The sequence below is a fragment of the Trachypithecus francoisi genome, unplaced genomic scaffold, assembly GCF_009764315.1.
Source record: "Trachypithecus francoisi isolate TF-2019V2 unplaced genomic scaffold, Tfra_2.0 Lachesis_group2, whole genome shotgun sequence".
Taxonomy (NCBI): Eukaryota; Metazoa; Chordata; class Mammalia; order Primates; family Cercopithecidae; genus Trachypithecus; species Trachypithecus francoisi.
The window spans coordinates 135,186,616-135,214,181 of record NW_022681465.1 but is presented as its reverse complement, the minus strand read 5'-3'; the positions used below and the strand labels follow the sequence as shown (position 1 = coordinate 135,214,181).

The 27,566-nt window shown below is 38.7% G+C and overlaps 2 protein-coding genes across 4 annotated transcripts in view; one reads left to right on the top strand and one right to left on the bottom strand.

Moving 5' to 3' along the window:
- Positions 1 to 27,566, top strand: part of SGCD (sarcoglycan delta) — a 1,048,938-nt gene that overhangs the window by 809,143 nt on the left and 212,229 nt on the right. The gene's annotated exons all lie outside the window — the stretch shown is intronic.
- LOC117065567 (N-acyl-phosphatidylethanolamine-hydrolyzing phospholipase D-like) lies at positions 8,980 to 11,306 on the bottom strand. Its single transcript, XM_033180493.1, has one exon. It carries the CDS (start codon positions 11,289 to 11,291, stop codon positions 9,891 to 9,893), a length of 1,401 nt encoding a protein of 466 aa, XP_033036384.1. The 5' UTR covers positions 11,292 to 11,306; the 3' UTR covers positions 8,980 to 9,890.

Genomic DNA, 27,566 nt, shown 5'->3' with positions numbered 1-27,566 from the left:
TGAAATATATGAGCTCTATGCAGTGCTTTCAAATCAGTTTAAAGAAAATAAAAAGCCCTCACATTCACTATTTTCCATTGTTTTTAATAACTTTTTTCAAAAATAGTGAAGTTTTAGAGCCTTATATGTTTCTAATAACAAAAGAAATATCTTCTAACTGAAGGAAAAAAGACACACAGATATGCATACATAATAAAATCCATAAGTCATGTGAGCCCTACCTGAAACCTGTGCCCAAATTCACTTGCCCTCCTGCATCACACACCACACCTTAGGTCAAGCCACCATCCATTCTCACTTGCACTACTGCAACAGTCTCTTCACTGTCTGCTGCCTTACCCTTTTAGCCTCATTATACAAATTGTAGCCAAAGTAGTCTTCAAAATGTCAAATCGCTCCACCTCTTGGCAAAGGATTTCCCATTGATTTCCTGTTGCATCTGGAATAAAATCTAAAGTCCTCACTAAGGCCTATAAAATGCATTATTAGACGTTTTCATTGAGGGCTCCTCTGGTCATCTTTGTGTCAGCTCAGATGTCACCTGTTTAGAAAGATTTCCTTCACCCAGTCAGTCCATTTAGCACAGTAGCCGTATATAAATAGCACATTGGTTTTTATTCCTTATAACTGTCATTCTTTCACATTCTCATCATGTTTATATGTTTGGAAGAGCAGGAGATTGTCTGAATTGTACCCACTGTATTCCTCAGACCTCTTGCTGTACCTAGCACACAGTATATGCTCAGTAGATGTTTGAGAAACTGAACCAGTGAATCACTGAAAATGAAAGTGTCTCTGAAATGTATTCTACAGAGGCAAGCACTCTCAACAATTTACTGTTTTGGCCGAGCGCAGTGGCTTACACCTGTAATCCCAACACTTTGGAAAGCCAAGGCAGGTGGATCAAGAGGTCAGGAGTTCGAGACCAACCTGGCCAAGATGGTGAAACCCGTCTCTACTAAAAATACAAAAATTAGCCAGGTACGGAGGTGGGCGGCTGTAATCCCAGCTACTCCGAAGACTGAGGCAAGAGAATCACTTGAACCTCGGAGGTGGAGGTTGCAGTGAGCTGAGATCGCTCCACTGCACTCTAGCCTGGGTGACAGGATGAGACTCTGCCTCAAAAAAGAAAAAAAAGAAAAAAAAAAAAAATGAACAATTGACTGTTTTATCAAATATTTTCCATGCATATGTATTTTTTAACAAAAGTATATCTTGAATACTATTCTGTACTGATGCAATGATGGTCTCATAAGATTATAACACCATAACACGATTTGTATTTTTACTGTACTTTTTCTATGTTTAGATAGATACTTCCCTCTGTGTTCCAATTGCCTACAATATTCAGTGCAGGAACATGCCATACAGGTTTGTAGCCTAGGAGGAACAGGACATTCTAGCTTTCAGCCACATGGATTTACAGCTTCTAAGTGGTAAAGTATCATGCTGTCCAGAAAATAGATTGAGAAGGACACATGCTAAATTAAGTATTCAATCATGACATCCGAAGACAACATGTCTTAGAAATACCACTTGAATGCATTAGCACAGAAGTTTGTAAAGTTAAGGAATTTAATGCTATACAACTCTATATTTGAATGCTATTTCAATGTGATTGGATATCTTTTTGATTGCTAAGTATAACTGCAAGTTTTTGGCAGGGACTACTAGCAGACAGAACGAATGAATGGGTACAAAGGAAACCTTTATTACTACTTTGTGAGTAAAGGTCTCCTTAGTATTCATTCATTCTTAGACAAAGTTGTATATCACTACTTCTTCAAAGAGGCTTTTTACCTCACATCTTATGGCAATAGGATTAGATGATGCTTTTGCATAACTTAATGTGAACTAGCAAAGGAAAGGAAAATAGCATTTATTAAGCACCTATTATTGTTCCACACCTACAGCAATAGGAAAGTCGTATCATGAATTTATCTTCATGTTCACCTCAAACTACATTTGAGAGTGGGTATAGGGCTCCTAGCCCATTGCTGTATTGAATTTAGAAGTTCAGGAGAGGAGAGGGTGGAAAGAAAATTTGAATGGATCAGAAAAATTAATTTACATTAGGAGAATAAAGTGGAAAATTATTATGTAAATATTGTTATGTAAAAAATTATTATGTAAAAATATGTTTTTAAAAATATTTTATCCAGTAAAAAATCTTGGCTATGCCTATCTTAAGATATTCTCACGTATGAAAACCAGCACATAGAATTATAAAGTCATATATAAATAAGGATTTTAGAAGTTGCTTATACCAAGAGGCAGTGTAACAACATGGATTTGAGTATGTGCTGTCTTGTTAGACTTGGGTGGCAACTAATGCTGTCATTTGCTCAGTGAGTAATCTTTGAACAATTGTTAACCTTTCAAATGCTTGTTTTCTTACCTGCACAGCTGAGATATTAACACTTGGTTGTAAATAAGCAAGATAATGTTTGTTAACTGTTAATACAGAACTTGACGTAAAGTGAGTGTCCAGAAATGGTAGCGACTACCTTCATCCCCTTCTGACAATGATGATAATGATGATGATGATGATGATTTTCACATCATCATACAGTCCAAATTTCACCTGATGTTTGCATTTCCTCTGAACCAAATGGTCTTGCAACCTCTGCTTGAATATCTTCTTAATGACAGACTTACTACTCTCAAAGAAAACCCATTTTAAATTTGGTAGCTTTTAGTTTAAAAATTTTCCTTTGCTGAGTTACCTTCTTCTAAAATTTTACTTTTCTCTCATTCATCTTAAACATTTTTGCTGGGTCTAGCATTCTTGGCACAGTCTTTCTGAAAAAAAAAAAATAGCTTGATGATATATTTCAAGTACCTTAAAAATGTTTATGCACTCTGATTCAGTAATGACATTTTCACTCATTTTATAACATAACAAAAGCAAAATAAAATATTTAAAGATTAAAACACACATGGAGGGGCCAAGATGGTTGACTAGAAGCAGTTGCAGTTGGCCGCTCTCACCGAGAAGAATGAAGACGGCGTGTGAATCCTGCATCTTCAGCTGAGGTATCCAGGCTCTCTCACTGACTAGGTGTTGGTGTGACCCACAGAGAGTGAGGATAAGCAGGGTGGAGTGACGGCCCACCTGGGAGCCGCACGGGCAATCGGGAGTTCCCACCCCCAGCCAAAGGAGCGGTGAGCGATTGTGCTGCCCAGCCCGGGAAACCAACCAAGCTTTTCCCACATATCTGTGTTGCCCATGGATCAGGAGATACCCTTGTGAGCCCACGCCACCAGGGTCTTGGGACCCAAGAGCACAGCTGTGCAGACTCTCAGCAGCTGCACGAGTTGTGGCCAGCAGCAGCATGCTGGAGGCAGCCAGAGATGACCAAGTTCCAGAGGGGAGAGGTGGCTGCCATCACTGTGCCACAGTCGTTTTCCCCTGCTGGTGCCCTGGAGACTAGGTGGTTTGGATGGGAAAGAATTCCCCACAGCTCAACGCAGCAGCTGTAGCAGGTTGTGGCCAGACTGTTTCTTTAGGTGGGACCTGGATCCACCCCTCCTCACCAGGCAGGGCCTCCCTGCCGGAATTTCAGCAACTGCAGCCAAAGGTTCACAGACAGAACTCTAATTGACCTGGGATGGACCCCCAGGGGGAGAAGCGGCTATGGTCTCCAGGCTCAGTAGAATTAGTCTACTGGCTCTGAGGAGGCCAGGCAGTCCAGACAAAGGAATTCCCCTGAGCACAGACCGCCCACTCTGCCAAGGGGCAGCCAGAGTGCTTCATTAAGCGAGTGGCTGATCCTATGCCTCCTGACTAGGTGAGGCCCCCCCTCACCAACCCTGCAATAGGGGCTGCCAGATATTTTATGCTGGAGCATTTCAGCCAGCATCAGGTCACTACCCCTCTGGGACAGAGTTCCCAGAGGAAGGAGCAGGCAGCCATCTTTGCTGTTCTGCGGACTCCACTGGTGACGCCTCCAGGTGCAGGAGGGACCCAGGAGAATAGGGTCTGGAGTGGACCCCAGCAAACCGCAGCAGCTGTACAGAAGAGGGGCCTGACTGTTAAAAGCAAACAGAAAGCAGCAACAACAACATAAACAAAAAAAATCCACAAAACCCTATCCAAAGGTCAGCAACCTCAAAGACCAAAGGTAGATAAGCTCACAAAGATGAGGAAGAATCAATGTAAAAAGCTGAAAACTCAAAAAGCCAGAGTGCCTCATCTCCTCCAAATGATTGCAGCACCTTTCCAGTAAGAGCATAGGACTGGGCTGAGGCTGAGATGAATGAACTGACTAAGTAGGCTTCAGAAGGTGGGTAATAATGGGCTGGATGAGGTGGCTCTTGCCTGTAATCCTAGCACTTTGGGAGGCCGAGGTGCATGGATCACCTGAGGTCAGGAGTTCAAGACCATCCTGGCCAACATGGCGAAACCCCGCCTCTACTAAAAATACAAAAATTAACCAGGCTTGGTGGCATGTGCCAGTAGTCCCAGCTACTTGGGAGGCTGAGGCAAGAGAATGGCATGAACCCAGGTGGTGGAGCTTGCAGTGAGCGAAGATTGTGCCAGTGCACTCCAGTCTGGGCGACAGAGCAAGACTCCCACAAAAAAAAAAAAAAAAAAAAAGAATTAAGACCGCACATCTACAACCATCTGATCTTCAACAAACCTGACAAAGACAAGCAATGGGGAAAGTATTCCCTGTTTAAGAAATGGTGCTGGGAGAACTGGCTAGCCATATGCAGAAAATTGAAACTAGACCCCTTCCTTACAGCATATACAAGAATCAACTCAAGGTGGATTAAAGACCTAAATGTAAAACCCCAAATCACAAAAACTCTAGAAGAAAATCTAGGCAGTACCATTCAGGACATAGGCATGGGCAAAGATTTCATAATGAAAATGCCAACAGTAACTGCAACAAAAGCAAAAATTGACCAATGGATCTAGTTAAACTAAAGAGCTTCTGCACAGCAAAAGAAACTATCATCACAGCAAACAGACAACCTACTGAATGGGAGAAAATTTTTGCAATCTATCCATCTGAGAAAGGTCTAATATTCAGAGTCGACAGGGAACTTAAACAAATTTATAAGAAAAAAACAACTGCATTATAAAGTGGGCAAAGGACATGAACAGACAGTTCTCAAAAGAAGGCATACACATCGCCAACAAAAGTTTAAAAAAAGCTCAGTACCACTGATCATTAGAGAAATACAAATCAAATCCACGATGAGATACCACCTCATGTCAGTCAAAATGGCTGTTACTAAAAGTCAAGAAACAACAGATGCTAGCAAGGCTGTGGAGAAATAGGAATGCTTTTACATTGTTGGTGGGAATATAAATTAGTTTAACCATTGTGAAAGACAGTGTGGTGATTCCTCAAAGACCTGGAACTAAAAATACCATTTGTCCCAGCAATCCCATTACTGGGTATATACCCAAAGGAATATAGATGATTCTATTATAAAGATACATACACGTGTATGTTCATTGCAGCACTATTTGCAATAGCAAAGACATGGAATCAACCCAAATGCCCATGAGTGATAGACTGGATAAAGAAAATGTGGTATCTCACCTATGTTTATTGCAGCACTACTCACAATAGCAAAGACTTGGAATCAACCCAAATGTCCATCAATGATAGACTGGATTAAGAAAATGTGGCACATATACACCATGGAAGACTATGTAGCCATAAAAATGGATGACTTCATGTCCTTTGCAGGGACATAGATGAAGCTGGAAACCATCATTCTCAGCAAATTATCACAAGGACAGAAAACCAAACATCACATGTTCTCACTCATAGGTGGGAACTGAACAGTGAGAACACTTGGACACAGAGCAGGGAACATCACACACCAGGGCCTGTCAGGGGGTAGGGGGCTGGGGGTGGGATAGCATTAAGAGAAATATCTAATGTAAATGATGAGTTGATGGGTGCAGCAACATGGCACATGTATACCTATGTAACAAACCTGCACATTGTGTACATGTACCCTAGAACTTAAAGTATAATAATAAAAAAGATACAAAAAAGAAAATGTGGTACATATACACCATGAAATACTATGCAGCCATGAAAAGGAATGAGATCATGTCCTTTGCAGGGCCATAGATGGAGCTGGAAGCCATTATCCTCAGCAAACTAACACAGGAACAGAAAATCAAACACCGCATGTTCTCACTTAAAAGTAGGAGCTCAACAATGAGAACACACGGACACAGGGAGGGGAACAACACACACCGGGGCCTGTTGGTGGGGAGTTGGAGGGAGAGCATCAGGAAAAATAGTTAATGCATGCTTGGCTTTAAACCTAGGTAATGGGTTGATAGGTGCAGCCAACAACTATGGCACACATTTACCTATGTAACAAACTTGTACATCCTGTACATGTACCCTAGAACTTAAAAAAAAGACAGCCCTATCCCCCGCCTACACACACACACATCAGTGCCATACAAAAGCCTGTGTAAATGTTGGTTTTTATTAAAGTCTAAATTCCACATATAAAATGGGGCATGACAGTATCCAAGTTTGTCAGTATTTATCAAAGTTGAGAAATATCTGTATACTTTTTAAAACCCTAAGCCAGTCATCCTCAAAATGAATTGTTATTTTTGGATCTATCATTTCTTTATTTAATGAAGAGTGAGATTTTTTAAAAATCCATTTTGATTTTAGCATGATGTCAATTGAGATTTATTCCATCATCCCTAATTACCAAGATATATCTAGGCTGAACGTTAAAAGCTAGTTAAACTAAAGAGCTTCTGCACAGCAAAAGAAACTATCATCACAGCAAACAGACAACCTACTGAATGGGAGAAAATTTTTGCAATCTATCCATCTGAGAAAGGTCTAATATTCAGAGTCGACAGGGAACCTAATAATTTAATTAGACCAGTTACTTCATTTACTGGTTGGGGCACTAAGGCTCAGAAAGAAAGCAGGATTTACCAAATTATACCCAGCTAAATTTAGAACTAAAATCCAGAATGGCAGTATTCTTCCCTGTGACCAACCTGATTGTTAAGTGGTAATTTTTTCATGATACCATGTTTAGTGTGATAAGTGGTTACACGTGGCAATTGACCTGTCATGAGGAATGACTTTGACTGAAATGTATGGTTGAACTCATGAGAAGATTCACAAGCACTATGAGAAGGAAACTGGAGACAACAGTGGATAATGCAACAGAACTGAGCTTAATTACAGATGATCTAATCACTGGGATGATATATTTCTCATAAGAGTTAAGTGAAATAATTTTAGTGACTTGCCTTAGAAAGTATTAAGTGAGGTTATGACAGAAGTTATAAACTGAATCCAGGTCACAGATGTAGTCTATTTGCCTCACACAGTATTTTTATTTTACTATTAATATGTGTGCTTCTACTATTTAAAAGTCTGAGAATTTCACATTTTAAAAAAATTTACATTTTCTGATTCTTATGAAGGAGCAAAAATATGGTAGAGTGGTTTGATATTCTTACAGGGTAGAGTTCAGGGGCAGCCTTACGTTTTGTAAACTTCATACTTTATATGAGACATTTGTTCTTCAGTTTGGCACAGTCTCACCAGTCACTACTGTGTCACACCCAGTTGCTTAACTCATTTGTAATACAGACCCCTGAAGTACCTTGCAGGTGCAGTCCCTGGTTTATGGAGTTGTGAATGTACAATATCTTTTTTTTTTTTTTTTTTGTCTTTTCAGGAAGGTTTATTTTATGGGGGATTTTTTTGTGCTTTAGTACCCCAAAATCGCATACATTCGCATACATTATATATACACACATTGCATACACATTTCCCCTTGACTGATTCGCATATTTGTAGATAAACACTAAATTTTGATAAAGATTATTTACACTTATTTAGGCTATTACTCCAATTTACAAAATCAGTGAAATAAAGTTGTTTTCAGTGTTTAGTCTCCTAATATATAATGCTTAAATTTGCAACAGGAACAATACATTATCAAAAGCATTAACTTATATTCAGCTTTCAAATATACCTATCTATATTAGGCAGTGATATCTTAAGAAATGATTTTCTCCCTTATATTTCTAAAGTGCTTTAAAAACTCATTTATTCTACACATTTTTCAGAGGTAGGTCAGAATTATCCTCTTGTTGCAAATGAGGAAACAGGCACAGTGAGCATTGGTGACTTGTTTCAGGTTACACAAAAAATCCATGATGAAAGCAGGGTAAAATTTCAGATTTAGTGGCTAACATGTGGCACCACACATACACATGTGCAAATTATAGAGCACTGCCTGGGTAGCATCTGGTGTAGAAAACCTATTTTGATTATTTTGTATGAATAAAGTGCTGAGACTGGATTAGGAATACAGAATGGGCCTCCAGCAGTATCTAATCCAACTCCCTCCCTTAGGAAGGGTCAGAATAATCAAGTGAATACAGAGCCCTTATTAGGACTAAATCTTATGTCAACTGACTTTTTTTTTTTTTTGTAACCACTGGTATTCATACTGGCTTACCAAAAGAATCATGCTTAAGGTTCATTTAATATAAAAATATAAGACATCTGAATCATGTAAAAAAAATTATAAACCTGATTGATGTATTTAGAGCTAAGAGACCCCGGAAAAAGAAAATGTGTAGAGAAATTTAAAAACATAAAACTTAATTCAAAGTATATGGTCTATTAACATTTATTAACATTTTATCTGTAAAATACTTCATTGTAGCTATATTTGTGCTTAGATGATCTTCTAGATTTAAAAAAAGAAAATGGCATAAATCATATTCTCATAGCCACACCCCTTCCCTTCCTCTGCTCAGCTAAGAAGAGGGCTTTCTTTTGAGACAGGGTCTCATTTTGTCGCCCAGGCTGGAGTGCAATGGTATAATCACAGCTCACTGCAGCCTCTACCTCCTGGACTCAAGTGATCCTCCCACCTCAGCCTCCCAAGTACCTGTGACTACAGGTACACACCACCTTACCTGGCTAATTTTTTTTTTTTTCCCCGAGAGACGAAGTCACCATGTTGCCCAGGCTGATGTCGACCTCCTGGGTTCAAGTGATCCACCCACCTTGGCCTCCCAAAGTAAGAGGTCTTTTGGGAATTGTAGATGTGCAACAGAATACACTGTTCCCTCTCATCTGAAGGCTCTAGGAAAAAAAAAAGATACCATTCCCTCTTTCAAAAACTTAAGTGAATGGTGGTCATGGGTGCATTAATGCGAAAGAACTGTACACTTAAAAATGGTTAAAATGGTAAATGTTTAAAATGGCAAATACGTATTTATATATTTTTTACCACAATAGAAAAAATCAAGTCTTTAAAAATGATAGCCCCTATGTTTTTACACTTACTGAAATAAACCATATTTAATATTTGGCATATAAGCTAATCTTGATAGAGCAAGAATTGCTATGTTTATAATAAGCATGTTGGACTGAATTTCATCATTTATTATAATGTGCGTATAAGAAAGATACTTGTATTTGTAGGCCTCTGAAAAAAAATCTAGGTAGGTAGACAGGCTTGACTTACCTTGCAGAAGGTCCTGAAGAATGGAAAAAACAAAATGAGTCTTCAATGTCAGTTTTTCACAATCTCAGGTAATTCTACTACCACAAAAGTGTAATGCTTTAGTAAAAACATTTCCACTGCAGTGCTTATATCATGATAGGAGATTTAAAATCCACATTAGCCAATTCATTATTTAAATGACCCACCCCTGAACCCTCTCATAGTGTATATGAGCTGATCATATTAGGAAGCAAGTTAGAACACAAAACATAAAACATAAACTTGCAGAAGTTGTTTCCAAATGTAAAAGAATCACAATATTCATGAATTTCTAAGTCTTTTAATTTGTTTTTAAACTTAGATGATGCCTTTTTCATTAAAAGTGCCTGTGCTCACATTTATTAAAAGTTTTCATCATCAGTATTTAGGTATCTTGATTCTCCATGCTTCAAGACAAAAAAGTCTTCAGCATTAAGTCCGAATCTCTCTAGAGCTTCATTCAGCTTCACTGGAGGCTCTAAGTAATGCTCATTTGCTAAGGCAAAAGTTCCCCAGTGAATTGCCATAGATTTCTTTGTTTGGACATCAATGTGAATCCTCACAGCTTCTTCTGGGTCTACATGCTGGTATTTCATAAACCACCTTGTTTCATAAGCTCCGATGGGAATAGCTGCAAGGTCAAAAGGTCCAAATCTTTTTCCTATCTCTTCAAAAGCAGGGCAATAACCAGTATCTCCTGCAAAAAAAAATCGATTCCAAGGCCCCAAGACAGACCAGCTGCCCCACAGCACCTTGTTGTCATCCATTAGAGTCCTTTTACACCAGTGCTGGGATGGTGTAAAGACAAAGGTGACCTTATCATGTCCGGGGACACAATTCTCCTCCCACCAGTCCAACTCAATCACATTCTCACAGCCACATTTTTGCATCCAGTCAAGAAGACCCAAAGGCACAAACCATCTCAACTCGTTACCAAATCGCTCATTCAAAGCAGTAACAGAATTGTAGTCCAGATGGTCATAGTGGTTGTGACTGATAAGGACCGCATCTATTGGAGGGAGTTCACTTATTGTGCACGGGGAACGACGAAATCGCTTTGGACCCATGTACTGCGACGGTGAAGCACGAGAGCTAAAGATGGGATCCGTGAGAAATATGAGCTCATCCATTTCCACCATTACTGTGGCATGTCCCAGCCATGTGACTCTTAAGCCAGCTTCCCTCACTCCAGCTTCTTCAGGGTAACTGATAAAATATGGCTTAAGCACTGGGAGTTCTTTGTCAAGTTCCTCTTTAGAACTTGGAACACCTCTGTGATCTTTCTCCATTATCAGCCATTCGAGAACATTTGGAATAGAAAGGTTTTTCCACGTTGGCCACGGATTCACAAATCTCCCATCTTTTCCTTTCTTAGATTTAGTTACATCTTCTTCCAGTCTATAATGCAGTTTGAAGCTTTTCCTGGAAAACCTAGAAGAATCACTTCCTCTGGAATTCCGTGCTGAATTTTGACGTTTTCTTACCGCTTCTTTAGGATATTGGCTGCTTGTCATCACGGACTGGTTGCTTTCATTTTCATCCATGTCCTTTGGTGAAGAACTTGCAATGCGGGTGGCTGGGCGCGCGCGCCGCCTCTGTTCCTCGGCTTCCGGCCGCAGAGTCCCCTTGCAAAGCTTCCCCGCGTAGCGGGAGGGGCCTCGGCGGCCCGTGGCCGTGTTCTTCCGACCCCCTGCCAGCCTCGCTGGCTCCGCCAAGGGTGCCAGCAGCTGCAGGCAGCGCTTCAGCGCTCGCTGCCTCGTCATCCTTGGGGTGAGTCGTCGCCGGGTCAGTCCCTTATTATGACCTTTGAATCTCACAGCAGGGCCATCAGCGGCCTCCCTCAGGCTGCCTCTCCAACCCTTACCAAGATGGCCGCCCCTGTGGGCCGGGGCATCGAAGCCATCTTGGTCTGTACAATACCTTTTTACTTGATGTCCTCAGTAGGTTCTTAGAAACTGCAACTTTAAGTAGAACAGCATATATTAGGTCCTTGGGAGACATTGTTTTGTGCAGAGTCATTTTGTTATAACATTGGTGAGAAAAAAAAATGCTTTTGTTGCATGTTATTTCACTTAAAGTGGCAGTTTCCAAGAATCTATGGATATATATATATCATCATCATCATACAGGAGTTAAGAAACTAGGTTGATTTCATAGGATTAATATTCACTCCTAGTTTACCATTCCTTACTTCTTGTTTCTCTCTCTTGTGACCCAATTTCTCTTAGTGCTGTAGCTTGGGGGTTCCCCTACTGCTTTATTGAGATATAATTGACAGGTAAAAATTGTATATATTTAAGGTGTACAAACTTAATGATGTTTTAATATACATCATGAAATGACTAACATAATCAAGTTAATTAACATATTCATCACCTCACATAACTACCTTATTTCATGCATGTGGTGAGAATACCTAAGGTCTACTTTCTTAACAAATTTCAGGTATATAATACATGATTATTAACTATAGTCACCATGTTGTATATTAGGTCTCCAGAATTTATTCATGTTATAAATGAAAGTGTGTACTCTTTGATGAACATCTTGTTTCACCTACCCTACTCCCACCCTCACTAACAACCCTTCTACTCACTGTTTCTGTGTTTGACTTTTTAAAATTCTACGTAAAAGTGAGATTATGCGGTATTTACCTTTCTGTGACTAGCTGATTTCACTTAGCTTAATGTTCTCCGTGTTCATCCATGTTGTTAAAAATGACAAGATTTCCTCTTTTGAGGCTAAATAGTATTCCATCGTGTATATATACCATATTTTCTTTGCTCATTCATCTGTCAGTTGACTCTTAGATTGAATTCATATCTTGGCTATTGTGAATAATGCTACAGTGAACATGGGGATGCAGATACCTCTTTGAGATAATGATTTTCTTTCTGTTGGATATATACCCAGAAGTGGGATGACTGTATCCTATGGTAGTTCTATTTTAATTTTTTGGGGGGAAGCTCCTTGCAGTTTTCCATAATGGCTATACCAATTTACATTTCAACCAACAATACATAAAGGTCCTCTTTTCTCTACATCCTTGCCAACATTTGTTATCTTTCATCTTTTTGACAACAGCCATTCTAAAAAGGGTGAGGTCGTAACCAATTGTGGTTTTGATTTGCATTTCCCTGATGATTAGTACTGTTGAATACCTTTTCATATACTTCTTGGTCAGTTGTATGCCTTCTTTGGAAAAAGATTTATTCAGGTTATTTGCCAATTTTTAAATTTGGGTTATTTAGTTTTATGCTCTTGAGTTGCATGAGTTCTTTATATAGTTTTATTATTAATCCATTATCAGGAAGGTAGTTGGCAAATACGTTCTCACTTTCCATAGATTGCCTTTTCATTTTTTTTTATTATTGTATGGAAAACTTTTAGTTTAATGTAGCCCTACTTGTTTGCTTAATTTTGCTTTTGATTTCTATGCTTTTGGCTCATATAAGAAAAAATTCATTTCAAAGACCAATGTCATAGAGCTTTGCCCCTATGTTTTCCTCTAGTAGGTTTACTGTTTCTGGTCTTATGCTTATTAAGCCTCTAACCCATTTCAAGTTGATTTTTGTGTATAGTATAAAATAAGGATTCAATTTCATTTTTGTGTATGTGGCTATCCTGTTTCCCAGCACCATTTATTGAAGAGACTATGTTTTACCCATCACATATTTTGGTAATTTTGTTGAAAATTAGTTGACCGTATCTGTGGGTTTATTTCTGGGCTTTCTATTGTGTTCAATTTATCTATATATCTGTTTTTTGCTTGTTTTTGTTAGTACCATACTGCTTTGATTTCAATAGCTTTGTAATGTAATTTGTAATCAGGACATGTGATTCCTCTAGTTTTGTTCTTCTTGGTTTTGAAATTGTATGCAAGTTCAATGGCAGATAGTAGTTGTCTTAGAATTTCTAGAGTCTGAAGTATGGCCCTTTACAGCCATTCTCTACTCGGAGTCTCCTAAAACGTGCTTCCTTTTTGTTCCTCTAACCACTAAAGAACCTAAGCTGGGGAAGGAGGGAGATAAAGATGAGAAAGTGTGAAGATTTGGATTCTGAGTACTGTTTATGAGGAAAAAAAAAAAAAAAACTATCATGGGATGGCAGACACACAGTCTGAATAGGTTCCATTGATAAATTAGTTGCAAGGAGCAAAGTCATGTCTCTGGTTAGTTTAGAAACAAAATGAAGGCTATGATGGCTTCTCAGTAAGCAAAGCAGCTCCAACTCCCAAGTGAACATACTGCACACAAAACAATATTTTCCATGCCACTTGCATGGAACATGAGCATCTTGCTCTATTTAATTAAGAAGTTAACTGGACCGTGAAGTATTGCCTGAGTAAATAAAAGTGATTTGTACTAAGTCAGAAGGGTGCATTAGGCCTCTTTGCATTTCTTTGCTCACATATAAATTATGGATATTATTAAAAATTGGAAGGGTCATCTATAAGCCCATCTGTACTATGAAGCCAGTTGCCATTCCCCAAATGTATCTGTCTGTTTTCCTGTTATAATTTATTGTGGACAATAATGTGAACCAGCTGCTTACATTTTTTTTAAACAGACGCATAAACTTTGAATAGTTCAACATGTAATACTATTGTCAGTTTATTCTGGAAAACAGAGATAGATATTCAGAGGCTTTTGGTTGCAGTACAATTAACACAGCTGATGGGAATAAATTGACTGTGCATGCTTTTCTTAAATGAAGCTTATACTAGAAATGTAAGAGTTACTGAGGACTTTGGTCAGATCTCAGCTATAACTGTGTCAGCCACAGTTCTGGTAGAAGTGTCTTCAAACTTCAAAGGAGCCTGAGAATGTCTAATTGTATGAGCTGAGGGCCACTGGACAGGTAAGATTCCTCAAATTCTTCCTCATTGCCTATCGTGGTACAGAAGGGTCCATCATTAGAATCTCATTTATTTGAAGGCTTCTGGATCTCTCAGTAATTTTTATTCAGACAGACTCATACTGTAAACACTCCTTTCACTGACGTACAAACACATTTCCCCAAAGGATTGGAAGTAACTTACAAGAAGTACATACAGCAACATAGTCACAAAAGGTGTAATGGGTTAAGATCAGAAAAAAACATAAACTATAATTGGAGGCAAAGATGAGGACAAGCTAATAGAATATAAGGGGAGTCCATAGCATCCCAGGAGTTTGCTCTTACTAAACCTGGAGTTTGGCTGTGAATTTTTGAAAGAGAGAGACAGTGTGTTAGATGAAACCTTCTATCTGTACTTTCCAGAGATTTGTTTAAAATGTCCCGGATGATGGAGGGAGTTAAAACTAGCAGCCCAGTGTTATAAAAAGTAGACTAGATTCAAAGTCAGGGAATCTGGCTTCTCATTATTCTACTGATCACCGTCTAAGTGAGCCCTTGAGCAAGTTACTTCTCTTCATGTCTAGTTTCTTTATCTGTGAACTATCTATTTGTGAAAGAAGTTGGATATAATCAATGGTTTTCTGTAGCTTTTTTTAAAAAAATCATGAAATATTTTTAAGTCTAATTTTACTTTGAACCCCCAAATCCAAACCAGTTGGAAGCTGAGCTGCTGTGGTTGACCAGGAGATGGTCCTGCACCTGTTGTCCTACCCAGCCAGTCTTCCTGTCACCAGCAACAGGGGGCTGAGTCTCTTGCTGGGATTCCACAGACGACAGTTTAAAAATGATCAGACTGGATCAAAAACTAGCCTCATTTTTTCCAGGTCTCTGTTTCAATGCCATTTTCTCATGAAGACCTTCCCTTATCTGAAATATATCTCTGACCCAGTGGCTTTATCTTGTTATATTATATCATATCAGATTACATATGTATCATATAATTATATATTTTTACATTTACCTGTTTGTTTGTTTCCACTGTTGCTATATAAACTCCATGACAGCAGAGATGGAGAAAGGCAGTACTATGTGGTATTTGGGAGCAGGATCTGGAACACCAACTTCCTGAGTTTGAATCTTTGCTCTGCAATTTACTAGCCTTGTAACTTTAAGCAAGTTACTTGACCTTTTCTGTGCCTCACTTTACTCCTCTGAAAAATTGGCATAATAATAGCACTACTTCATAAGCTTATTATGGGATTATAAGAGATAATTTATGTAAAGTTTATAGAATAGTGCATTAGATACAGAACACTGTATAATATTTGAAAATAATAATATATATTTTTAGCATTTATTAATACTATTGTCTTTGTTTGCCACTGTATCCTTAGTTCCTGTCACATGATAGGAAAGCAAATTGTTTGAATGAATGCATGTTCTCTTAGGATCTTTCTCACTCAAAGATTCTGTAAGAAGCTTTTGGAGAGACAAGCATCTCTTCAAAAGGATCTTATACATTTATTAATTATCTGTATTAGCTGCATACTGAGAATTCAACTATGTAGACAGTGATACGAGCAACTATGTGGTGTGAGGCCGTGAGGGAATAAGAATAGACTTTAGGTGGAAGAGCTAAGAGTGGACTAAAGGTAATAAGGTTCATCTTTACCTACTCTGCAGCTTTAACCTCCTGTATGCCTTGATTCATGCCATTCATAAGCTAATGAGAGCTCCTAAGTGTTGAGCTGTGTGTTATAGATAGGACATTTTAATAGAACAAAATTAGCATTTCCAGTCCTTCAAACCTTTGGGTTTCTCATCATCATCACTATGACATTTCAACATCATCTAATACTTTTGATTTCAAGAACATCCCAACTGCCTAAAATGACTAGTTGGTGCTGAGACTGTTTCTTGCTTATTTCATAAATTGCATTTATGAGAAAGAAATGCGTACCAGAGTCCACTGTAGCTTGATTTGTTCCTTTAGCAGTAAGAAGATTCCTACCTAGATTAGGAGGCATTCCCACAGACAGTAGTAACTGCTGAGTACACTTGAGGAGAATAATGGAGGGCAAGTAGCCTTAAGAAAGGAACATGCGCCAGGTGCACTGGCTCACACCTGTAATCCCAGCACTTTGGGAGGGTGGATAACAAGGTCAAGAGATCAAGACCATCCTGGCCAACATGGTGAAACCCCGTCTACTGAAAATACAAAAATTAGCTGGGCATGGTGGCGTGTCCCAGCTACTCGGGAGGCTGAGGCAGGAGAATCGCATGAACCTGGGAGGCAGAGGTTGCAGTGAGCTGAAATCACGCCACAGCACTCCAGCCTGGCAACAGAGTGAGACTCTGTCTCAAAAATAATAATAATAATAATAATAATAATAATAAAGGCACATGTTTTAATATGGTCATATGGTTTTAAAACCTTTGTTTTTCTTCCCTCCTATATTGTTGGAAAAAAAATGTTGCTGTAAAAAAAAAAATGCTTTATTTCTTAATGCTTCAGTCAAAACATATTCATATTCTGGCAACTCTGGCTGTACCCAGTGCTCTGTCATTGCTATGAATATGTTACGCTGTTAGTCTTAATTTTAAAAAACGTGTTCCTTGTCAAAAACACTAATTTTTCAGGAGACACAGTTTCAGAAGCTGAAAAAACTTTTTTGCCGTATGAAATTATAAACATATACTGTTACTTTGATTTTGTGATCTCTATCAGCAGCTAAGTGTAACCTTTTGATACAGCACTCTGTAAATTATTACCCGTGATGTTTTAAATGGCAGTGGCCTAAATTATGAGAGTGGGACTTTGCATTTCCATGAATGATTCTGTTTTTATCAGCAATAATTCTTCCTCTAAGCAAATACCAAATGGTCTGCAAAGTAAATGAGGCTTTTAAGATTGATAAATATTTCACAGATGCACTTGTTGCATATTGGAGGGGGAAGAGGAAGAAGAGAGTGACAAAAACCACCATGTTGAAAGAATGAGTTAAGCAGACTGCCATGTTTTCTTCCTGCTTGGTGCAATAAATAAGGTGGATTTCTCAACCTCGTAAGCCACAGCTTCCATTTTGCAACATCAGAGTCCTGAAAATAAAAAGTAGCATCACTCTCCAGTAAAAGACAAGTACAGATGGTACAATAATTGAAGTTTTCCACCATCAAGCTGTGTAGATTGGTTCTAGCCCTCAGTTAAAGCTCAACAGTTATGTTTAAAAATATGAGAGGAATATTTATGGAAAGATTAATTATCCTTAGGTGGTAGCTCATTAAGAGATGTGAAATGAAATTGAGTTTATTTTTAAATCATTAATGCATAGGTATTTATATTATTGGATGAATGTATAGTTCCCATATTTATTGCTGACTTCAGTTGCTAACAAGCCAATGTCTTTCACTTATTTCTTAGCATTCTCAATAATTTTTTGTGTTGTCTTGCCATGTGAATTTTCTGAGATGTGAGGTTCACCGCCATGCTTTATTTCTTTTTTTCTTTTCTTTTCCTTCCCCCTCGCCACCAGATGGACTCTCGCTCTGTTGCCCGGGTTGGAGTACAGTGGCACAATCTTGGCTCACTGCAACTTCCACCTCCCTGGTTCAAGCAACTGTTCTGCCTCAGCCTCTTGAGTAGCTAGGATTACAGGCATGCACCACCATGCCCGGCTAATTTTTGTATTTTTTAGTAGAGATGGGTTTCCCCATGTTGGCCAGGCTAGTCTCGAACTCCTGACCTTGTGATCTACCCATCTTGGCCTCCCAAAGTGCTGGGATTACAGACGTGAGCCACTGTGCCCAGCCGCCATGCTTTATTTTTATGCTGCTACAAAGAGCTTACTAAATAACAAAGAATTTCTTTCTTCCTCATCATATCTTAGAAAACTCAGGTTAGGGAGTGCTGTGGTTTGAATGTGTCCCCTCCAAAATTCATGTGTTAAAACTTAATGATCTAGGTGATAGTATTAAGAGGCAGGGCCTTTAGGAATTGATGAAGTCATGAGGGCTCCTCCCCACGAATGGGATTAATGCCCTTATGACAGAGGTTTCATGCAGTGTTTGGCATTTTTAGCCTCTCCTGTCTCCTCTTCTGTCATGTGAGAACATAATGTTCCTCCCTTGGAGGGTGCAGCAACAAGGCAACATCTTAGTAGCAAAGAACAGCCCTCACCAGACAACCCAACCTGCTGGCACCATGATCTTAGACTTTGTAGCCTCTAGGACTATGAGAAAGTTAATTTCTATTGTCTGTAAATTACCCAGGCTGGAGCTTTTTTTTTGTTGTGGTTATAACAAGAAACAAATGGACTAAAACAGAAATGTACAGGAAGTATAAAGAAAACAGGATTTGACAGCATTATGATAGATGTTACATAAAGTATAAGAAGATGACTGACCCCAATGCAGTGGTAGATGGTAAAGTAAATTGCCTTCTTTCTCTGGGTGAAGATACTGGAAAGTTTTTTTTTGTCAGAGTTCTCTCCACACAACACATCACAGGATCAGTGATCCTGTGGGATCCAGCAACATTGATTATATGGTAAAGCTTCACATGTCAGTTTTTAAAATTGACCCATATGACAAAGAATCAATTCTTAAAATTTCTTTTGGAAAATACCTTAAATTGTCCACAAAATATAGTAGCCATAATCTTATATGCATAGCTTTATACATAAATCTAATGTCCAGGAGAACCACTGAGGCTCAGCTAAGTAATCGGGGAATAAAAAGACTATAAATGTCTGGACATGGGCTGGGCACAGTGGCTCATGCCTGTAATCCCAGCACGCTGGGAGGCCAAGGCGGGCAGATCACCTGAGGTTGGGAGTTTGAGACCAGCCTGGCTAACATGGTGAAACCCTGTCTCTACTAAAAATACAAAAAATTAGCCGGACATGGTGACAGGCTCCTATAATCCCAGCTACTCGGGAGGCTGAGGCAAGAGAATCACTTGAACCCAGGAGGCAGAGGTTGCAGGGAACCGAGATTGCGCCATTGCACTCCAACCTGGGCAATAAGAATGAAACTTTGTCTCAAAAAGTAAAAATAAAAAAGGTATAGACACTAAAACTGTTCTGTTCTTGAGATACTAGCAAATCACTGTCAGGAAATGAGGAATGCTTGGGAAATTTTAAGGTGTTCTTAAGTGTCTGCAGGGTTTTGCTGTTCTAATATTGAATATCTGTAACTTGAATACATATTAAAATATTTTCTGCTGCAGAGATTGAATGAACTGCTAAATGTGAAAGTACTTTGCAGAGGGCCCAGCCTATCGTGATTGCTCATAAATGTTTGCTGAATTTGAATCCAAATACTATGTGATTAGAGCCTTACATTGTAATAGCTAACAGATGCAGTGCTAATGTAACATTATCTTGTTTATTTTATTTATTTATTTTTTTGAGATGGAGTCTTGCTCTGTCACCCAGGCTGGAGAGCAGTGGCATGATCTTGACTCCCTGCAAGCTCTGCCTCCCAGGTTCACGCCATTCTCCTGCCTCAGCCTCCCTAGTAGCTGGGATCACAGGCACCCACCACCAAGCCTAGTTAATTTTTTGAATTTTTTTAGTTGAGACAGGGTTTTACCATGTTAGCCAGAACGATCTCGATTTCCTGACCTTGTGATCCACCAGCCTTGGCCTCCTGAAGTGCTGGGATTACAGGCATGCGCCACCAAGCCCAGCCTATCTTGTTTATTTCTTATAGTGACCTTATAAAGGTCACTTTGATCTTCTATTTAGAGATGAACAGTCAAAGGCTTAGAAAGACACAGAAAGAACATACATCTAAGACTCCAACCCAGGTTGATTCTCACACCCTATCCTTACCTGAAATGTCATCCTATCTTGAAATAGTAGACAGTAGTTACAGGTTGGCCTGTGCTGCTTACCTGACTTGCTTTCTCAGTAGCCATGCAGGATGCTTGCCAGTTTCATGAAGAGGAGACCATGTTATTTCCTTTCTCTACCAATTGTGGTTTCTCTGATCGTTCCTCACACCCCCTCTGATGGCTTTTGTACTGTAGTTTTTCTTCTTGTAGTCACAGTTTCCTATGGAGTCCATTTTTTCTCCACTCAAACTGCAGATCTCCTGAATTGTACCATCTCCTACTATGCTGTTACTTCTCTCTGTCCATACCTTTTGTTAGAATTGCGTTATAGTATCTACTTGGAAATAATCAAGGACCCATGTGTGAATTTAGTCCCTGACTCAGGAAAACACGCCAGGATATTCTAAGGATAATATGCTCTATAGATATGTTTTCATCCAGAACCCCAGACTATAAGTTTTATTACTGCAAATTTTTAAATGTGTAAGTGCTCTACTGGTTTCTCAGAGTTGAGCAAAATGAAATAAATAGGAGAAAATAAAAACTTACACAAATTCTAAATTTCCAAAGGCTTGGCCTTTCTTATCTCTGATTCCTTATCTAACTACAGAACATAGAAAGTAAGAGTGACTCTTTTCTTAGGTCTTCCAGTTGTCCAAATACCTGTGCCATTCTAGATGCATAACGGAGATGTTAATTTATTATGTATAATGGATGCCTTAGGACTTAACTACCTCGGGGACTTCCCTCGGAGAAAGGATTGTCTTCATTCTAAATTCATCTTGCCTTATAAAATTCTTCTCATAAATAATAAGTACAAGAACCCACAATGATTCTCATTCTTTGAACTGTTCCTTCATTTCTTATTAAAGTAGTATACTCAGAGTATAGTTAAAAGCCCACTGCCCCCACATGTACAGTAAATGTTCTTGGACAAAGTTTTCTTTCCTCTTTTAGGATGCAGACTTTCCTTTTTGTTTCCTTCAAATGTTGTGGTAGGCATGCATGTCAATCAGTGTAACCCTATAAATTTGTGTGGGTTTTTTGGTCAGTATTCATTAATGGCAGCCTAGGGAATAAGAGTTTTCCTGATCATTTGTATGAATTATAATTAAATACAGACATTATATTTGAACACCATCTGTATGGACATCATGCTGTTTTGTTTGTTTGTTTGTTTGTTTTTATTTGGCGTGCAGATTTACATGAAGAAATCGTCTGGTCCTACTCAGCTCCATGGAGCTGCCAGACACGCCCCCACATTATGCATTCAGCAATGTACAAAGGTGGAAATCTAGACTTTCCATGTGTTCACAGTCTTAGGCCTCTAACGGCTTACCCTAGCCCATTTTTTTTTGTTTGTTTGTTTGTTTGTTTTTTGTTTTTTTGCCATTTCCTAATCTACCCTAGCCTTTCTCACTTCCAAATCATCCTTTTGTTCATGGCCTTGCCATATCCTGATTCTTTATACTCTCTTCTGCTTCTCTAACTTTGATGGATATTTCATCTCTTGATTGTGGCATGAGTTCTCTCTGTTTAACTCCATAGCCTTCAGCCATGCAAGAAGGTCCTCTCCCATTCCCATGTGGAAGTGCTTTCTGTGGATATCTTCCTTCCCATGGGAAGACTTGCATCAAGGTGCTTGTGAGGGCAATATAGCATAGTAGCAAAGTACGTGTAATTTAAAGTCAGACAAAACCGCATGTGAAGCTTGGCTTTGCTTCTCACTAGCTTCGTAACAGGAGGCATATCACTTGACATCTTAGTACTTCAGTTTCTCTATCTGTAATGTGGGTAACTAATAGAGTTGTTAAATTAAACATATACAGGGTGCCTGCAACAGTGTCTGCCACTTAACTCACTATAAATGACCACTATTATTACTAAAGGTTTCATAATAGAAGAAAACCCTGAGATAAGTATCAACGGATTGGTAGTTTGGATACTCCTATGTTGTTAAAAATATAAATAAGATTCCATATATTCATCTCCATTTATTAATTCCAGTTGCAATGCTCAGTTGACTCATTTTGAATTCTGCCAAAATTGTACCTTCTGAGCTGAAGCCAATTAAAATAAAAATCTCTCTTTTCCAGAAGCCAAAAGCCATTTCCCAAGAGGTTCTTGTTCAACCCACACATGCAAATGCAGCTGTGATGGTTTTGTCAGAGATTTTTTTCAGAATATCACACACCAATGTTAGCCTTAAAGAATGATACCGGGGCTCTCTGCTTCTTGGTTCATGGGGTATACCCACAAGCAAAATAGAAACAAAGCAAAGGTAGGTAGCCCCACTTGGCACAGTTGATTGACTTTAAGAGATCCTGATTATGCTGCTCATATTCCATGAAATTAAAAAGCTTACAAATGTTATGAGCCATTACCCTTCCATTTAAGGGAGCTTATGACATGTTAGCAACGTTTAATGAAATTCTTTTCAAAATGCCATTGGCAGACTCAATGAGATTCCATGTTGAAACTCAACTTGAAGAATTGTGTGAGGAAGTTTGTTCTCTACCTGCCTGTCTTTGTAATGTGTGGGACCCACTTCAAGGCCAAAGGAAGTTCTTTATCAGTTAGAGGATACTTTGCCTGTATCCAGAAGTCTTTCTGCTTTAACCATGAGAGTGTTTTCCTGTTGAAGACAACATTGTAGAGACTGCCATGTTAATGTTTGTGCTTAGAGAGCAAGAATAGTCTGTATTTTTACACAATAATGAATTTTAAAATTTAAGTCATTTCTGTTCAATTCTGTCTATATTTGTTGACAGTCTAAAACATTCTAGTAAATATTCCAAAATGTTATTGCCTGTCCTGTCTTTGATGAGCCATTACAGTATAATTTGGGAAATAAGCCTTTGCACAATAAGGCAATTAAAGCATAAGAAATGAGGTGATTAAATACTGTATTATATGGTACTTATTGTTCAATAAATAAAAAGTACTGCAGTGAGTTGAGGGATAATTTTTTTAAAGACTAAGAAAGATGAGTATGAGACATAAGTAATTTAGGGATCATCGGTTCTTTCTGTTAAATAGTCTTTTGTTGTAACTTTTATAATGGGGATATTTAATGGCAATATTCATTTCTCAGGGTACTAGCCATATCAGCATCTTGTTGGTGATGTTCTCCCACTACTTTTTGAGATCTTATGGGTCAAGAAGGATGCTATGTGTTTTATATGCCTTTTAAAAATCCTCCTGACATTCTTTTAAGGTCATTTATATTATCTCCTTTTACAGGTGAAAACTGAGATGCTAAGTAGTTAGGCATTGGTCTCTAGTTAGTGTGTGGAGCAGCTGGAATTCAAAGCCAGGTGTGAACTACCCCAAAGCGTATATTTTCTTGTTATTAATCTGCTTTGAAAAACAGATTATGTCAGGGCAGCCCCCATTGTGAACTCTTTGCAGGCAAAATTCCTGTTATAGGACTAAGTCACCATCGTATTTATTTGGCCATGTCATTAATATATTAAAGAATCACAACTCATAATACAATTAAAATTCAGCTTTATTTTTGTCATCACTGTTCCTTTGAGTTTTGAGGTTTTTGTTTGTTTGTTTGCTTGTTTTTTGGCAGGGGATATGTGGAGGGAATCTTTTCTTCTTCCTCCCACACAAAAACGTGGACAGTTCCTAGGGTATTTTCACTGAAAGGTAGTAAAAACTCTGGTGGCTTATTAAGAGACAAAACACAGTCTCAGTTCCAACATTTTAAACATTTCATCTAAAACGCTTACCGATGTTTCAAACCTCATTCAAAGTTAAGCATTTGTTTCTTTTTCTCAGATACAGCCTTGACTTGGTGGCTGTCTGCCTTTGGCTGTCTGTGCCCCTCTCATCATCTTCTGATGTGCGAGCTGCTTTCCATAGTCCTAGACCCTACCAGGATAGTAGTAATGGAGGATGAGGCAGTTCTTGCATGGCTCAGTGACTTTGTGCCCCCTGGGACTGGTAAATATTTAAGCTGACTTCCTCCCTCGTGAAGTATTTTCTGGGTTCTTTGGAGATTTCTGGTCCTGAAACTGCAAAACATCTCCTACAGCACCTATGGGAAAAGCCAGTGAAGCATTCTGTTCACGAACAGGCTGTTTCCCCCGTTACTCTATTCCATGTGGAAATTTCTTGTCTTCCGGAAGTCTCCTTGGGGAGGACTTCAGATGTCTCCAGGACAGTGCTCTCTCCCCCTTGGCCCACCTATGTGTTGTGCAAAATGATCATCCATCTTTTACTTGACAAACTCTGAGAGTCTAGTCTCTCTCTGAAGCAGGGGCCCTCTCCTGCCTCTAATACCTTCTGCATTCCTGGTAGGAAGTCTATGATGACTTTGTGCATAGAGAACACATGTTAAGATATCTGTTTGGATTCACTGAAGCCTGTTCTCTCTCACTATATATATATATATATATATATATATATATATATATATATGCACAGGTCCCCTTTCCTCCATTCCCTTGACCCTTATATCTTCTTGAAACCAGTGAGGGTGTTCTTCGATACTTCCTCTAGCAAATCATCATATTTTATCTGATGCCTTATGTTGGAATTCTACATCAATTTTATTTTCATGCCCGGTTGAAACCACATTTTTAACATCCTCCTAAATGTGCACTGTGATTCGTTGACTTTCACAGTAAAACTGTTAGATGTGCTGCCTTACCTAGTCCCATCCCATTGTATGCAAGGTCTTTGACACATGATGGAAGGAAGACAATGTTGGTATTCACCCAGGATACACAAGTGAATGGGAAGAAAAATAAAGATGCAATAGTGGCTAGATACCTCTGCTTTCCCTTCTTCTGCCTTCTCACGGCTCTGTGCCTGGAGAGACACACTGACTTTTCTTCCTGTAATGGTTAACTAAACAAAAGATATCTTTTCCTTGCAGTCAGATTTCTGTGGGCCTGTTCTGGTGGTTCTGGTGGAGCTTTCAGAAGGCATGTTGGTTAGTGATAAATCCTTCTTGGCTTTCTCGGAGCCCCCAGGGTCTCTAGAATAATATATTTGGAAAAAGATACCATTGGCTAAGGATAAACTAAGTGGTTGGCTGAAGGTGCTTCCACTGGAGATTATGGTAATGTCATCTGGAGCAATTCACTTTACATTTTTAAGGAGGGAAACCATGTATTTGAAGAAAACTTCAATGAAAGGATGTTGTTTCTAATGGAACTAACCCGGAATTTAGAGTTAAATGTTTTCGGATTTTCTGTTTGTTGCTTGTTTTTGATACCTTTCTTTGATGACTCTGTTATCCTGGAGAATTTGAAAACGTAAGTCAAGAATGATTTTTTTTCTCTCTCTGTACCTGGCGACTTCTCTGTCATTATTGACTGGAGATGCAGCCTGTGAGTTTGCAGCCATCACAACCCCATTGTCTCTGCTCCCAGAGCTCTATAATTGCTCTCCTCTCAATGTCTTATACAGAGTAGGTATTTAGCAAATTTGTGGACTTAATTTTTTTGGACTTAATGCTGATTAAGACACCTTCATTTCTTCTCACCTGTTTTGCTTGGTATGTAACACTTTAAAAAACCTCTCTGAGCTCTTTCTGCTTATCTAGGATTGTGTTAAGTGTTTGAATACATTTTATGGCCCAGAGTAGATGCTAAATAAATGATTATTGTAGAAATAGAAAGAGTTAAGGAAGAGAAGAGGAACTAGAGAACAGAGGCATACTCTCTCCTGTGATATCTTGCCCTACCTCAATATTGCAAGTTTCACACTGTCCCTTCATCTTTTCAAAATTGCTCTGTTCCATTATTAATTCCTTTTCAAGCCATTCCTAGTTAGAATTTAATTTAAATCAGGGGTGTAGATACCAGCTAACAGTTTTATATATTGTACTCAAGGGATATGTGCATTGTGGCTAAGCACGAAAGGGATTCAAAAATCAAAACAATATTTTGGGCACTTTGTCAGAGCCTTTGGGGAGACTCTGACAGAAGGTGCCCTGGGGTCCTTCTGAAATCATGGCAAAAAAACCCACTTACTTTGCTGATATCTATGTCTAATCTTCGTGTATTGAGTGGTCCTTCCCAGTACACAAAGGAAAAGAAGGGATGTGTCTGGACTGGGTACACTTGGTTCTCCCTCTTTACATGATTTCCAACTCCGATTGATACACACACACACACACACACATACACGTGCACACACACACACACACACAAATTATATATGTATATAATGTATATATATTTTATATATATTATATATAATACATAATATCATATATATAATTTTTATTATTTCAATAGTTTGGGGAGTACAGGTGGTTTGGGGTTACATGAATAGTTTTTTAGTGGTGGTTTCTGAGATTTTGGTGCACCCGTCACCTGAGAAGTATACACCGTACCCAATATGTAGTCTTTTATCCCTCACCCCTTCCCATCCTTCCCCCCAAGTCCCAAAAGTCCATTATATCATTCTCATGCCTTTGTATCCTCATAGCTTAGCTCCCACTTATAAGTGAGGACATATGATATTTTATTTTCCATTCCTAAATTACTTCACTTAGAATAATGGCCTCTAGCTCCATCCAAGTTGCAGCAAAAGGCATTTTTTCGTTCATTTTTATGGCTGAGTAGTATTTCATGGTGTATATATTTTCTTTATCCACTTATTGATTGATGGGCACTTAGGTAGTTTCTGTATTTTTTCAATTGCGAATTGTGTTGCTATAAACATGCTTGTGCATCTATCTTTTTCATATAATGATTTATTTTCCTTTGAGAGGATACCCAGTAGTGGGATTGCTGGATCGAGTGGTAGTTCTACTTTTATCAATCTTGATAGGTTTTAAAGCATAGTCTTTATCTGAAGGACAACAGGATATGTTGGAAAAACCATGGTCTTTGGAACCAGATGGGCATGGAACAAATTGTTGAACCTGTCTAAGCTTCATTTTACTCAGTTATAACGTGAATATGAGTTCATGGAATCAAAAACCTTATAAGCATCATGCAGAACACTAAGTGAATACACTTTCTCTTTCACATATGCCACCCTTTAAAATATAAACAATTATCAATTTCATCTTTAGTGAAAGAAACAGTTTCTGAGAAGTTTTTGATTTATCCAAAGTTGTAATAGTAGTTAAGACTTCTAACTCTAACTGCCTTGACTCTAAAGTCTGTATTTTTGAGCATGATGTTATATTGTCTAATTGTTTCAAACTCATTATGGCTATAAGATAGAAATATTGTAGGTAAAGCACTTACCATGGTTCCTAGCTCCCCTAGGTACCAAAGTGGTAGGAAGCTATTATTGTTTGTCGCTTATTTTATTTAGGACTTTTCTGTGTGTTTAATAGCTAGTCATTTAGAGGGGAAGTAATATTACTCTCTGGGGCAAGGAATTG